Source organism: Athene cunicularia (assembly GCF_003259725.1).
Source record: "Athene cunicularia isolate RWA chromosome 19 unlocalized genomic scaffold, athCun1 chr19_part1, whole genome shotgun sequence".
In the NCBI taxonomy this organism is placed as follows: Eukaryota; Metazoa; Chordata; class Aves; order Strigiformes; family Strigidae; genus Athene; species Athene cunicularia.
The window spans coordinates 2,464,974-2,479,473 of NW_020799124.1; the positions used below are offsets into that span (position 1 = coordinate 2,464,974).

The 14,500-nt window shown below is 39.9% G+C and overlaps 1 protein-coding gene across 1 annotated transcript; it reads left to right on the top strand.

Moving 5' to 3' along the window:
• Window positions 1-1,761: 1,761 nt before the first annotated feature.
• On the top strand, window positions 1,762-13,802 carry CA4 (carbonic anhydrase 4). The gene is made up of 8 exons (XM_026861810.1): window positions 1,762-1,905; window positions 6,902-6,914; window positions 7,705-7,875; window positions 10,383-10,540; window positions 11,278-11,370; window positions 11,626-11,689; window positions 12,136-12,299; window positions 13,355-13,802. The coding sequence occupies exons 1-8, from the start codon at window positions 1,762-1,764 to the stop codon at window positions 13,541-13,543; spliced, it is 996 nt and encodes a 331-aa protein (XP_026717611.1). The 3' UTR covers window positions 13,544-13,802.
• The last annotated feature ends 698 nt before the right edge of the window (window positions 13,803-14,500 follow it).

Below are 14,500 nucleotides of genomic sequence, written 5' to 3' on the forward strand. Positions count from 1 at the left end.
CCAAGTTCAAAAATCACCGTTCGCTGGTTTGCGGCCTGTTTCTGGTGACACGCAGCGAGTGGGCAATTTTCCATGTACACAGTGGACCCAATCACATTATTAATGCTCCATTTAAGGATCAGCCTGACGAGTGTGGGTACACAACATTGTCATCAATTTGTATGAACTCACTGTTTGGCTGACCTCATGCAGAACTGCAATGTGCTGCATCACCACCTCCTTCTCCAGCATCCAAGCCAGGGCGTGTTCCTGCTGCTCTTCTCTTCAGTTCTGGGGGAAGAAAAGGAGCATGATAGAGACCATACATAGGAGCCATATCCTGGTGACAAGTGACATAATATCAGCTTAGGAATTACTCTCCTTTCTCCTATAGCAAAAGGTATCAGCATGAGAATTGGAATATCCCTTATGTGCTACAAGCTGTGCACTGTGATACTTAAGAAAACTGGAGTCACAGTTTCTCTACATTTAGGTTTTGAAGACTGGAAGCAGAAAAGCATTTTCAGAGGCAGGTGCTGCTGTGAAACACCTTTCTCTGCTGTACAGACAACCAGCATAAACCTTTATGACTTCAAGACATACTGCAAGGTCCAGTTCTTTAGCTAAGGTGTCTGTCTCCGTGCAAATAGGCTTTGTTACCTGTTTGGGGCACTGCAGGAGATGCTTTGTTATGTTGCAGAAAATATCTGATAGCCTGTTATTAGATTTTTGGTCACATATCTAGCCATAGGATCAGTCATCATAGAGCCGGCACAACAGACTACAAAAGGACATTAAAGCCACATAGTAATTTGTTTAAGTTTTGAAAATACTAAAAAAAAAGAATTTATGAATTTTATTTGACACTTCCTGTGCTCTAAACAAAGCAAAGCAAAATACCACACAGAAGTAAATCACCTTAGCCCTGGATACTCATTTTTTGTTAAAGGCCAACTTCCTTCTTTGATACAGGAGATTTATGAGGACACAAATATGTGACAGAGGCTACAGCAGTATCACAGGTCACAGTAAAAAACATTTTCCTCACTCTGACACAGAGGAAGTAGTTTGCAAGTGTTTATAGGCCATATCTCGAACCCTCCAATCTCTTTGGATTTTTCCTTTAGTTTGTATGTGTTACAAAGACTTCATTGAGCATGTGATTTATGTACACACGTGCAAATTATAAACACTGTGATCAAGTCAGATGTGGTTACGTGTAATGATTCACTGCTACAATAAAGCTTATTTTCAAGGCTAACCCCACCATATCTTAGAATGTACCTACATAGAGATGTGTATTATTATGAAAAATAAAATTTCCAGGTAAAAGTGAATAGAAGAGAGATGAATGATCACAAACACTTGGTTTTACATGGTTAGAGGTACACAAATCTAGAAGTAAACATTTGGAACCCATTTTGCTTGTTAAAGTAGTTGATCGGGACTTCCTGAGGGTATGCGATACTTAAGAATGTATAAATAGACTTAAGTATATATGCAGTTTGTCTTTAGCAATCTCATTAATTAGAAAGACAGACTTAGATTCCATTTGCTTTTAAGTTGCTTTTCCTTTTGTACTAAAGATAATAAGTTTCACAAAACAAGCTAAAAATAGAACAAGTCCAACACAAACCAAAGCTAAAAATATTCTGCATGCAAAACTAGCTCTTGCCATTTCCACGGCAAAGGCCAGCCTTCAGTCCACCGCAAAGTCAGTGCTTACAACGGATTTTAGGGATGGATTTGAATCTGGTGGACAGCAGAGCAGTAATGAGCACGATGGCACTCGGGGCAGCCTGGGCTTTCTGGAAAGCAGAAGTGCAGTGGGAGCACTATCGGCTGCGTGTCTCAGAAACCAAGGAATTGTCAGCGAGGACATGGCTGAAAGAGGGTGACAAGAGACCTAAAGGAACAAAGGAGTCAGTCAGTGAGAGAGAAGGGATTTTAACCACAAAGCAACAGAGGATATTCTTACTGTCTCAGTACTTCAGGCAGTTAGTGGCATAAAGGTCATTCACATGTCAAAGAGTTTAAATAGAGCTAACAAAAATAGCTAACCATCAACATATAAAATTATTACATTTCCAACCACTTTATGCAGAAGGAAAATCTGTTTTAGTAACACTTTTGTGTGGATGGACAGATTAACAGGGCAATTTTCAGGTAGCCTGAACGCCACCTGTCTCACAGCACTGAGTCAGAAGAGATGTGGGCTTCCAAGCAGCAGCTCAGCAGGTCCAAGTAGGGCAGTAAGCAGGGAACAAGTAGGACAAAGTAGATTTAGGAACTTTAATGGAATTCAGGCAATCTGACCACGGTCCAAAGAGCTTAAGGGTCTTTTCCCTGATCACACAATAGCACGCTGCTGAACTGCTGACACCCTGGCTTCCAGCCCAAAGCACTGTCCTCCATCCAGCTGCATAAATGAACAGAAGAGGGAGTTCTCAACTGAAGGAATTTTTTGCCTCAAGTTTCCAAGCTAGGCTTGATAGCTAAAACAATCAAAAACATTTACAATAAAACAAAAACAATAGACAATTGTATTGTTCTCCAGCCATTCTGGTGCCAAGAAACAGCTTTGGTCAGGAAACCAGTTGTAAATTTGACAAGGAAGAAACAGAGATAAGTAGGACTGCTCACTTGCCAAGAGAGACTCCCTAAATTTAACTGTCTTGAACTTTGTGAAGGAAGAGGAGGCCTTCAGCCCAGTTCAGCCCTGCTCTAAATTAAAACCCAGTAAACTCAAGGTGACACCTATGATATGGCGCATCACCACTTAAATCAAGAATCCGTAATACAATGTAAGAGCCAGATATAGTTGGTAGCAGCAGTTGTAAGTCCAGGTGTGTATGTAAACTGAATGTGTATGTATACTGAATTATATTACTTCCAACGGTGACAAGAATGCAAATGTCTCTGTTTAATGTCAGTTAGGCAAGGAGCTTTTAGATATCCTGGGTAGTACCTAAGAATAACTTGAGAAAAGTGTGGATGCTCATGGATTAACTCACCTGGACTAGCAAGGTATGGGAGGAAGTGATGAAACCCTCCAGGGCAGCTCATATCACAAGGGTGGTTTCAGCACCTCAGCTGCAAAAAAAAACAAATACCAAAAAAAAACCCCATTTTCTGCAGCATTTTTTCTGGGAATTAAAATAAACACCAGGAAAGAGAATGGGGGAGCTGAGGTTTGATTGAAAGAGCAGTCAGCTGAAAGGACTGCAGGATGAGATCTGCTCTGTGCTGAGCCCCTGTAGGAAAAGAGCTTCAGAGAAAGAAAAACTAAAGACTTTGGAGCGTAAATAGTGGAAAGGTGAAGGGCACATTGTCAAGAGATGGGACAAAGAATGGATGAAGCAAGAACAGGAATTACAGATTATGAAGGAACTATTTGAATGTTGTAAACACCAGGGAGGGAAAAGAATTGTTTAGGGTGGTTCAGTGATATTTCTAGGAGTGATGGGATGCAGATAAGCAAGTGGAAAATGTAAGCTATTAAACAGGAAACATTTCCTGACAGTGAAGGCTAATAGACTGTGGAAAAGTCTCCTAAGGGAAGTGGCAGGAGCCGCTCAGACAATTAAAACTAGACTAGACAACATACCTTAGGGCATAATCATGCCTAAGACCACAGACAACTGACTGGATGTGACAAGTATCTTCCCTTCTTGCTTCAGAAATAAAGCCATAAAGCCCAGGGGGAAAAAAAAAAAAAAAAAAAAAAAAAGACCATTGTAAATGCAAGGTCCCTATACGTAGGGAGAAATCACACCTGACTCAAAGTCCAAAGGCAAATTTTCCTTGTAAGTGACACAGGGTATGGCGGTTTGGTTCCTCCTGAGCTGTATCTACACAAAAGATCCTGTTCCCTAATGTTACATTACCACCAACCAAAATAAAAAAAAAAAAAAATCCAATTCACAATAAACATTAATTCATTGTTTGCTCAGGCACTCTGCAATGTTTAATTAGCTGATTGTTTAAGGTTTAACAGCTTTAAGGACCTTTTTCTGATGAACTACTGAATGTATATCCTGTTCTACTTCACTGATACTATCCAGCTTTCTAAACCACAACGGGTAAGCACTTGATAGCAAAACACTAATCCTTTGTTAGTTCGTAGACATTAGGAGTTTTGCAGAAAGCTTGCAAAATTTAGACACGAATTATTTGCTCTATGTTGCATTCGGCTGAATAAGGGGAGAATCCTCATAAGGCAGCAGTAGTCACCTGAGGGCTGTATTTTTTTTTACTTTCATTTTTTTAACTTTTTCTCCCCATCATCTTGATGTGCAGGCTGGAAGATTTTTAGTGTGCTCATGTGTCGATTTTCTAAGATGTGATTGGGACCCACAAGCTTATCTGAGAGAACTTGCCAAACACGTATCAGCTGGTAAAAAGTCAGTGGTTGCTTTTTTTGAGAAGGCTTGGACTTGGACTCGGCAATGAAAGGCTCCATAACCCACTGCCTTTCATTCCTCTGGTACAGAGACGCTGTAACAAGACCACTGACAATATGATTTGGTGATATTTACCTTCCCTCAGTGTTTCCTGTGGTTGTCCTTGATTTTCGTGGTTCTGTGGTCATGGTCTAAATCTCCACAACCTTGCACCCAATGAACTTGCTGCACTTACTCCTAATTGTGAATCACATTGACCGTAAAATTTGATTTGCATTACAGTAATGCTTTGATGTCTAAGTCATCACACTCCCATTGTGCAAGGCACTATGCAAACCTAGAGCAGCAGACCTTGTTCCAAGGATTTACAGTAAACAGATCAGAATGTCTCAACTGACCTTGATTTCTCACCTGACAACTTTCCTTTCTGCTTTAACTCATATCCCAAAGAATTTGTGACCAAACCTTTGTAGGAAACTATCTTCTCATGCTGCATAGGTGCTACCACCTTTCAGCATTTGTGTCCAGGTTATTCCTGCAGGTTGGCGCACGTGTAACTTGCAAAGAAAGACCCAGTCACGGGGTGCTGGTGCAGCAGTTGTTAAAGCTTATACTGACCGCCGAGCTGGAGCAGCTGCCAAAAATACGTCCACAATCAGTCAGCCAGGCAAACACTAACACATACGAAACATAACCAGGCACTGTGAAGATTGGCTTCCCTGGTATTTGTGAGGTGGTTATTGATTAAAATATTGATTAAGGCACTCGGTGACATTCTGGGCTTGGAACTTCTGGTTCTGCTGTTTCCCAGTGGAGATAAGAAGTTGTTCAGTGCTGCTGGAGATCTGGCCACTGTCTTGTGTAAAAGGGCCTGAAAAAAAAATGCAATAATCAATTTTCGAAATGGCAGGTCCTAAAGCTAGGTTTTGTGTATGTTTAGAAGTGTGTCAAAAAACAGAACCTTGTCAAAACCAATTCTTTGATAATTATAAAATATTAATAGAACAACTATGTAGAAATCACTACAGTTCTTACAATACAAATGTAGCAATGTTGTTGACTTTTCTTCTCAATATTGCTAAACATTTGTTAAACTAGAAGGCGAGTCAGCATTATTTATAGTTTTCAGACTAAATTTAATTTTTGTGAGAGATGAACTAAAATAGCATCAGTTTTTCAAGATTATATTAATTACCACCAGCTCATCCAGGGTTCCCTCTTCCCTCTGTTGTTATAGCTAGCCACATTTTATATCGATGTTTTATTTATAATTTCTTCTAAATACTTAATAAATGGATGGTATTGTTGTGCTACTGATATGAAGATAAAGGCGTTAAAAGCAGTTATGAGCCTTCCAGCAGATGTGTTATAAAAGATCACAAACTAAGGAAATTCACAATCTAATGACAGGACTCCTCCATAATAATCCCTAAAAATGGATTGGCCATTTATTAAAACGTCTATAACTTACTAATCGTAGGCAAACAGAAACTATAGCATTAATCACGATTATAAGAGGGTTTGAATTGTTATTGATTAAAGTTAAATAGCCAAACTATTCCTGCTAAAGCCCATTTAAACTTTATAACTGTCAAAGAGCCACTGAAGCATGCTGTGATAAACAGAATAGTCCTTACTTTCCTCACTAGACCAACACATATTTAAGTTAAAACAGCTCTCTTCCTCTGAATTTCATATTTCTTCTGACAATGAAAAAGTAAGATGAAGACTTTCTATTGAAAAATTTTGCAACCATCTGCGTGGGATCACAGCTGAGTTAGTTAGAATAAAGATTCTTCGTGTCTTTTGGGAAATGAGTTCCTTCGTTTCTTAAAATTCTTTATTGCACCAAGTAATCTTTAAAATAGTTCCTGGAACGGAGTGAGATAAGACATCTTGTATAAGCAAATTTACAAGTGTATGAAAGGATGGCAAGTACAGATCTGATAAAAGGAAATTTATTTTAACACTACATATATTCAGATGTGAAACTTTTGCCTCAAGAAATTGCTGAAGCCAAGGATTTAAAACCAAATTCTTTAGAACTGCAACCCATACAGATTTCTAGTATCTCCTGCTAGTACAGTTTTTGGAGGGAATATTAACAGGGGTAAAGTGATTCATTAAAGACCAGAAGGAGATCTAGAGAGAGGACAGAGCTGCGTACTGCAGGATTTTTATGCTCTCTTCTGAATTATTTGATGTTAGAGCCCAGCCAGACTTGCTGCATGGTGTGCTCCATCCTGCTAAGAAATCATTAGAACCTAAAGATTTCTTTACAGCTGAAGCACTCGCCTCTTACCAGCCATTGTTTTTTATATATTTAAGAAATGAAACATCTTACTCTAATAAAACTGGGCAGACAAAACCAAGAAGCTGACAAAACTGTGTGCCCAGTTATGATTCTCTGAGGATCACAAGCTGCAAATCCACTTCCATCTGCTTTTTGTACAGCTTTTCATTCATCTAATTTTCAATATCTGATTTTAAACTTTTTTTTTTTTTTTTTTTTTTTTCAGTCACACTGTCAAGGTACTGCTAAACAAATTATTTTTCCAGTCACAGTGTTTGGACTCTTCTGTTTTGCAAAGGGCCTCTTGATAGAAATAATGCAAAAATTCACAAACTCAGCATTTAATGGTGCATGATCATGTTACATATAAATGTAAGTGCTAAACAGGGTACCTGAAGAAGGGTATTTTGAAGGTACTGGGTTTTGTGTTAGCTATTCATTTTGTTTCAACCATGGGTAATGCTACAAATATAAAAATACCTCTAAAGGTGCTCCAGAAGCAATCACCCCAGCAAGGTGGGTATAGACATCTATTTAAATTCTTGAGGACAGTTATAAAAAAACTCCCAATATTCTACCTACAACTGCACTTTTACCAGCAGCATCCACCTAGGCTGCCTGCTCCCTCACTCATCCCCCTGTCCTACCCAGCCCTCCCTGGAACTGACTGTGCTGGGAACAGCATTTCACTCCCAGCAACACCACCACTTTTTTTTTTTTTTTTTAAATTTTTTTTGGTTAGAGTTTCCAAGTTTCTATAATCCAGCCAACCTAGGTAGTAGTTTACATGTGCACATTTTCCTATTAAGTGTATCAGAACATTCTTGACACATACTAACATTTTTAAAATTACAAAAAATGTTATGCTAAGAAAGTTCCCATATTAAATTCCAACATCCAAAGACCTTTTCTTCAAACATGTCTCCAATTTCCCAAGCAAGAATGTATTGACTGTTTGGTGGTTTGACTTTATCAAGGATTTGCAGCCTACAGAAAAAAAACAAAACTATTTTCTTCATCCTTAAATAGATCCTCGACAATGGCATCTAACATATGACACGTGCAATGGAAACAAGCAGTCACCTATCAATATTGTCACCAAAAATGTAATTTATGACAGAAGCCTTAAGCCACTGAATTTTGAAGGATACGATGTGAAGGGAACTTCAAAATGGAGCATAGAAAATAATGGACATACAGGCAAGTACTGTCAAATTATGATAAGATTTACTTGTGCTTTCACTTGGAACCATTCATTTGCTTCTTCCATGTCCTGGGCAAGGTGGTAAATATCGCTCCTGCTTCTTAAAAGCAAGGAAGCAAAAATAAGATAGCACCCCTGTATTTCAGAAGTGAAACTTTCAGAACCCTCTCTGAATCAAGACTTCCGTGGAACTTTGTGGGAATTATCTAGTTTTTTTGATTCTGGACACAGTCCCCAAGTGTCTCAGCAGAAATTGGTTTCTGTGCATGTGCAGAAACAGAGCTTGAGATCTCTGGGAACCTCTGAGCCAAACAACAACCTCTAGGACTAGGAGGTAGGTGAGTATACAGGTTTAGGACAACAGTTTTGGCAGGGGTATATAATTTCTGCTGAATGCTCCTATACTCTTCAGTTCTGGGCTTGCCTTTTCTGACCCTTGTTTCTGCAGAAAGAATAATTCCGCTGAAGAATATCATCTGGGAAAGTCATTCAACCAGTGGCTCAGAGTGTGTGTTTTACTAGTTCTTTAGAGAATGAGCTGACATCTCACATTTCAACCTGGTTTATCCACATGTGGAAGTAATCTAACGTGAGCTTGTTGATCAGCTACTTAGTGATTCAGTAAACAGTGACTCAGTGAACAACGGGTCAGTAAACAGTGAATGAATCAGTGAATAGTAAGTTATCACTGTTTCACTTCCTCCACTTTTCTTCACCAAAAGCAATACTAATGGTGATGCTTCAACAATATTATGCTAAACTACCTTAATTTTAATATTAAATCTGTTGTCCTTTTTTAAAAAAAAAAATATCTATAGGCGTTCTTAAAATCCTAGATGGATTGTTTTACCTGCCAAGTCCCTAAAATGGGAAGCTGCAAGTGGCAAATATTTTCCTAACTTAGAATGGAAAGGTAGGAAGGTAGACAGCTGGATTTCACAGCCAGAGATCCTAGTCTAGAACATCAGTATACTGGCAGACCATAAGAAAAAGGCATGTTTTGACTTTTCATTAGTGTATGGGTTCATGACGTTCCCATTACAGAATGATATTCGACAATCTACATGTTACAGTGACTATGCATCGAAATATCTTTTACGCAAAAATTAATATTCATAAGGATTGGTCAAAACTCTCATTTTTGACCAGCCATGCCAAAGGATTAGGTTTTTAATCCAGGCTTTTAAAACGTCTTCCTTCTGAGGGCAACCAATACCTGTGCTACAATTAGTAGAATACTCGAACTGTTATCGCTTAAATTACAGCTGCAATTAGAAGCTCTGTATGAGATTAGACTATCATTAAATCCAACGATGTGCAGATAGCAAAGGTCAGCATCTCAAAGGTCCTACAATCTACATAAACAAAGCCAACAAAGATATGTTACTCATCCATTTACAGATAAAAAAGCAAAGTAACCAAATGACTCATGCAAGCTTCCAGTTCATTTGGAATCAGAACAGAAATGAAGTATCAGGGGCTTCAATCCAGGTCAAAACAATCTTTCCTACAGAAGAAAACTACTGTCTTTAATGTAGAGGTCTTAATAAACAGATTTTTAAAATACACCCTAAATGTCTCAAGCACAGGAAGCGATGGTAACTTATAGCTAGAAAAATATCTCCTAAGAAAATAGTGTTTTGCTGTTAACAACAGATCAAGCATCACATTAAATAGTTATAGTGAATTAGACACCTAGGCTTAAGTTGCAACACCACTCTCAATGGAATATTTTTAAACCCTGCCTAAAACAAATGATACAGTGCAGACAGTAGAAGATAAAAATGATGCTTAAAAACAAAATCAGATAAACTGTGATCAAGCTTACTATTAAGAATACTGTGATAGTGGGTGTTCTCCTAGATAAAAAAAAAATGAAGGAATATAGGGTATTTTGAAAGGTATAAGCAGCTCTGACTCCTGGGGTTATAGTGGCAGTGAGCAATTCCCTACAAATCCCCTCAGTACAATCAAGGAAAGACAGTTTATTACCCCGTTCTCTATTACCCAGTGATACTCCGAAGGGTCTATCAATGGATGCCAGGACAACCCAAAGCAGTGCTCTGTTACAAATGGAAACAAGTATCATCAAATTTCTTTTATTTATATTATTTTTATTTATTATTATTTATTCAACTGCAATAATGGGTAGCTCAGCTCTCCAGCCAGTGAGGCTCTACACGAGTCGTTCAAGAGCAAATCCAAGCTAGAAATGGGAAGAGAAGCTCCAAGTGCTGTGCCGTAGAGGGATGTCCAAATGCTGTTGCTTATGACTAGGAAGTGGGCTATGATATTTCTCCCTTTCCCCTCAAGTTAATCTCAGCTAGCATTTTGTAAGAGTTCAGCTTCTGCAGAGTTGAACTTCTGGAACAGTTGGTAAGAAAAAACAAGCCAGAACTTAAGGATAAATTTGCATCTCAAGAACATGCATCTCTACTCTCACATACTATTAAGGTATGATCTGATATTTTTTTTTAAAAAACAATTTATTTGTTTTCCCCAGTTAAAGTAACATTAAGCACATCCCCTAAAATTGAAGGTGGAGGTCTGAGAAGAAAATACAAGGCGATAGAATTTCATTTGCACTGGGGAGTCAAAGATGTGCAGCGATACTTCCCCGGCTCAGAGCACAGCATAGACGGAGAAAAACAAGCCATGGAGGTAGGTGAGACTGTTTGTGGATTATGATTTTTCCTCAAGAACTCTGGCTTTTTAAGACACTGTTGCACAAAAACTGTTGGCTAGTTCTCCTGTGAAACCCCAACAGTGGCAATAAAGAACCGAGGACACGTCGCTCTCTAAGCAGAACATGCAGGAACACACGCTAGTTTTGCATAGCAAAGGCACAAGACAGACAACAAATCTGGAATTATATAACCTCTTGGGAGGAGAAACGTTTCAGCGTCTATACAGTCTGATTACACTTGCACACTGCTTACTCAGATTATGTATTTGTTTCTGGGACTGCAACCATCAATCGACCTACACAACCAAAAAAAAAAATATTCTCTACAAGGCAAGACAAGTCCCCAGTGCTAATAGACATGGATTGGTGGAAGGAAACTTCCCCCCTTTCAAAGCATGGTGTAAAAATCTGCCTGTTCCACTGCACAGGCTGAAAACTGAGGGCTGCAGCGGTCCACAGAGTGCTTCACCTTCTGGGGCGCTGTATGAAATGATCCCATTGTTGATGAATGAAGTTCCAAATGATAATCCACTTATTACATAGTTCCTGTCTCAGGTCAAGGTCCTTGAGCCATCCGTCTGTCTGTCCCCAGCCTGTGAGCCACGAAGCAGCTCTGGCCCCGCTGCAGTGTAGGTGCAGAGAAGCAGCCAGGCTGCACTTAGAGCAGTGAACTGCAGAGGAAACGGAACAAATTATTGACTATTTGTTACAGCTTCACGTTGTCCACATCAGAGAAGATGTTCCGGATATAACAGAAGCAAAGAAAAAGCCAGATGGTGTGGCTGTGTTAGCATTCTTTATAAAGGTAGGTAGCCAAATTTTGAATTGCCAATCTCAAATTTACCAGCAGTTTGGCTGAATGATTGTGTTACAGTAGTCCAAGACCTAAGGCTCCCTATCTTCTGCAAGCATTCAGTGCCAGCACTTAGCTCCTTTACCCTTTTCTACATTCTGCTTGCTATTATCTTTTAGCCCTGTGGTTCTGTTTAATTCACAATTGATTTAAAGCAACCAGTTGTTGAGAAATGCACAATTTGGAATCAAAATATTTCCATTTCAGGTTGAAGAAGAAAATAAAAACTACACAACTCTAATAAACAAATTAGAGAATATTAAATACAAAGGTAAGACACTTGCGTCGGTCAAAACATAACATACATTTATTTTGAGCACATTACTACCAGGGGATTCATGGTCCAATCCTGTCCAAATTGTAGTAGAGATTGTTACTTGAAAGTCAAAGCCAAAAGACAGAGGTTAGTTTGCCAGGCACTCAGAGCATCAGAGATGGGAGAAAATCTAGTCCATATTTGCAGTGAAGAAGCACCAGTGTGAGTATTTCTGCTTCTGCAGGAGGAATCACGGCGAGAAGAAAAACATGCAGAGAGTTGACACGAGAGTGTGTGTAACTTGTGCTCTGCGGGACCCGCAGCTGGCAGTCAGGGATTTCATGGGGGCACAAGCGTGGGGATGAGGTTTTACGTAGCCCCGAGCAGCAGCTGTGTTCGAGACAGGACCAATACCTGCAGCTGTGCTTGCTGTAAGTGATGTTTCCACATGGTTTCTCTAGGGCAACTGGCACAGATGGAGCCTTTGCCTCTGAGCTCTCTTCTCCCACCCAAGGAAGACCTTGGCAGGTACTATCGGTATGAGGGCTCCCTCACCACTCCTGACTGCCACGAGGGCGTCATCTGGACAGTATTTGAGAAGCCAGTTGAACTCAGTATTTCCCAGGTAAGCCACAGAGGGGCAGCCTGGAAGGTCTGCTTACAGTTATTTGCCCCTTGGACCTCCTGCTCACTCACACAATTTAACACAGGCTTTCAGTTGCCCCACTGCCTTGTTCCTATCACACACACACACACACACACAATTGCTTGGCATTAGCCTAAACACAGGCGCTAGTGCCAGGATTTTGACCCTATTAAATCATCTCAAAAAATGGCAGGAAAGGGGAAGGAAGGGGAAATGACGACGTGAAAAGAAAGCCAAAAAAACCCCACAGGTAAAAACCTAGCTCAGCGCTTCGTCAGCAGCACTTCCACTGCTGTCACCTGCTCACCCCCAGATTTCACTGCTTTTCTCCTATTGTACCAGAACAGGATACTTCAAAACCCAAACTCTGAGTCTATCAGCATCAGCTTTAATCAACCCATTTTTGTTCTTTAGGGAGGAACGGGAGACTGAATCACCACTGTCTCAAAAATACAGATTTTTGAGCTGATAGAGTACATGATTAAAAAATTCAGATGTCCTGGAGTGGACTCTCGGCAATGCTACTAGCCAGCACAACCTGGCCAAGAGCCAGCATCTGTATTTTAGTCCCCCAGCCTGCAGTGTACTCATCACTTCAGCCAAGGGCAATGCTGAGCCGCACACAGGTCAGCACAGCACAGCACGCAAGAGTGAGCTTCTGCTTGCTCTGGGTCAGCGTCACACCACAAACAGACATTTGAAGGAAAGAAAGAAATCTTAGCGCTCTTACTCTGTTTCACTGTGACGTGATGGACAAGGACAGGACTGTGTGTGCCAAGAGGACCGGTGTAATCAGGCCCTTGAGCTGGACAAAACATTTGGCTTACACAGAAAGGAAGTCCCCATGATTTCCAAGGGTAATAGAAGTCATCTGTGGGTGACCTCTGGAAATAGCCTCCATCACATTGTTTCCTGCAAGGTTTAATGCATCCATACAGCTCAAAACAAAGCCACAGCGTAAGGCACAATATCACAATATCCAGTGTTCCATGGAAAAAGGATTTAATGATTTTTATTTTTTTTTATGTCTGCAGATTTCTCAGTTTTCGACAGTCCACTTTGATGGGAAGAACTCAACTTACATGGTTGAAAATTTCCGGCCTGTTCAGTTTCTGAACGAACGCAAGGTGTACTGGTCCAGTGCCAGCACCCTCCTGCCTCCTGCTAAGGTTTTAATGTTGGCCCTGATGCTTACCTACATCCTGAGTTCTCTTTTCCAATGAATACTTAGCACCTCATTCAAGGTTCTGGGCTTTTTTTGGAGGGGTTTTTTGTTGTTGTTGCTGGTTCTTTGTATTAAGTAGTCTCTCTAACTGCCAACTCACCAATTTTATCTCAATACAGAATTTAACCTTGTCCCCCTCCAGACACTAACCAAGAACTTCTGTTGCTGCTCTTCTATAAAATGAAACCCATTGCACTAAATCACAAGAATTCAAAGGAACTGTGAGATAAAGATATGAAGATTCAATTTTTTTTTTTTTTTTAAAAGCAGCCAAACACTAAAGAAAACATTAGGATGGATTATGTGCAAGCCTGTAGCTTTAACACAACACTGGAAGGACACTTTACAAGCTAGACAAAGGACCTTCAAGAGGAATCTGTTCTTAAGTGCCTATGAAGGGTTTTGTGTGGAATATGTTTACATGCACCACTGCAAATCAGGAAGACAGTAACATGTGGAGTAATTCTTACCATCCCTACATTGTCCTACACAAGGATACAACACAAAGCAAAGAAAAAAATGCTCACACACAATTGAGCAACACCTGAGCCATCCTATCTAGTGAAGGATATGTGAGAAATTTCATCTGTATTAACTTTAGAAGAGGATACTGGATTCCTTTTATCTAATCTACTGATTCTGGATTTCAGGTTTCTCTGTCAAGCCTATTTATTCAGCCTAGTGCAGCATCCTTCTCTGGGATGCCCATGCCCGGTATGATGTGCTGGAAAGAAAAAGGGAAGCCAAGTCACCTATACCAATTGCACATCTGCGGAAATTCCCTCTCTTTGGAGGGCTGCACTTGAAACACTACACTTGGATGAGCCTTTACAGTTTTCATTTGCCTAATAAAATGGGACAGCTCAAGAAATGGCCCTTTTAAGACCAGATTTTAGAAGTTTTAAATTTCAGTTTTTAACATTTTGGCATCAACATTTCCCTATGATTTCTTTTT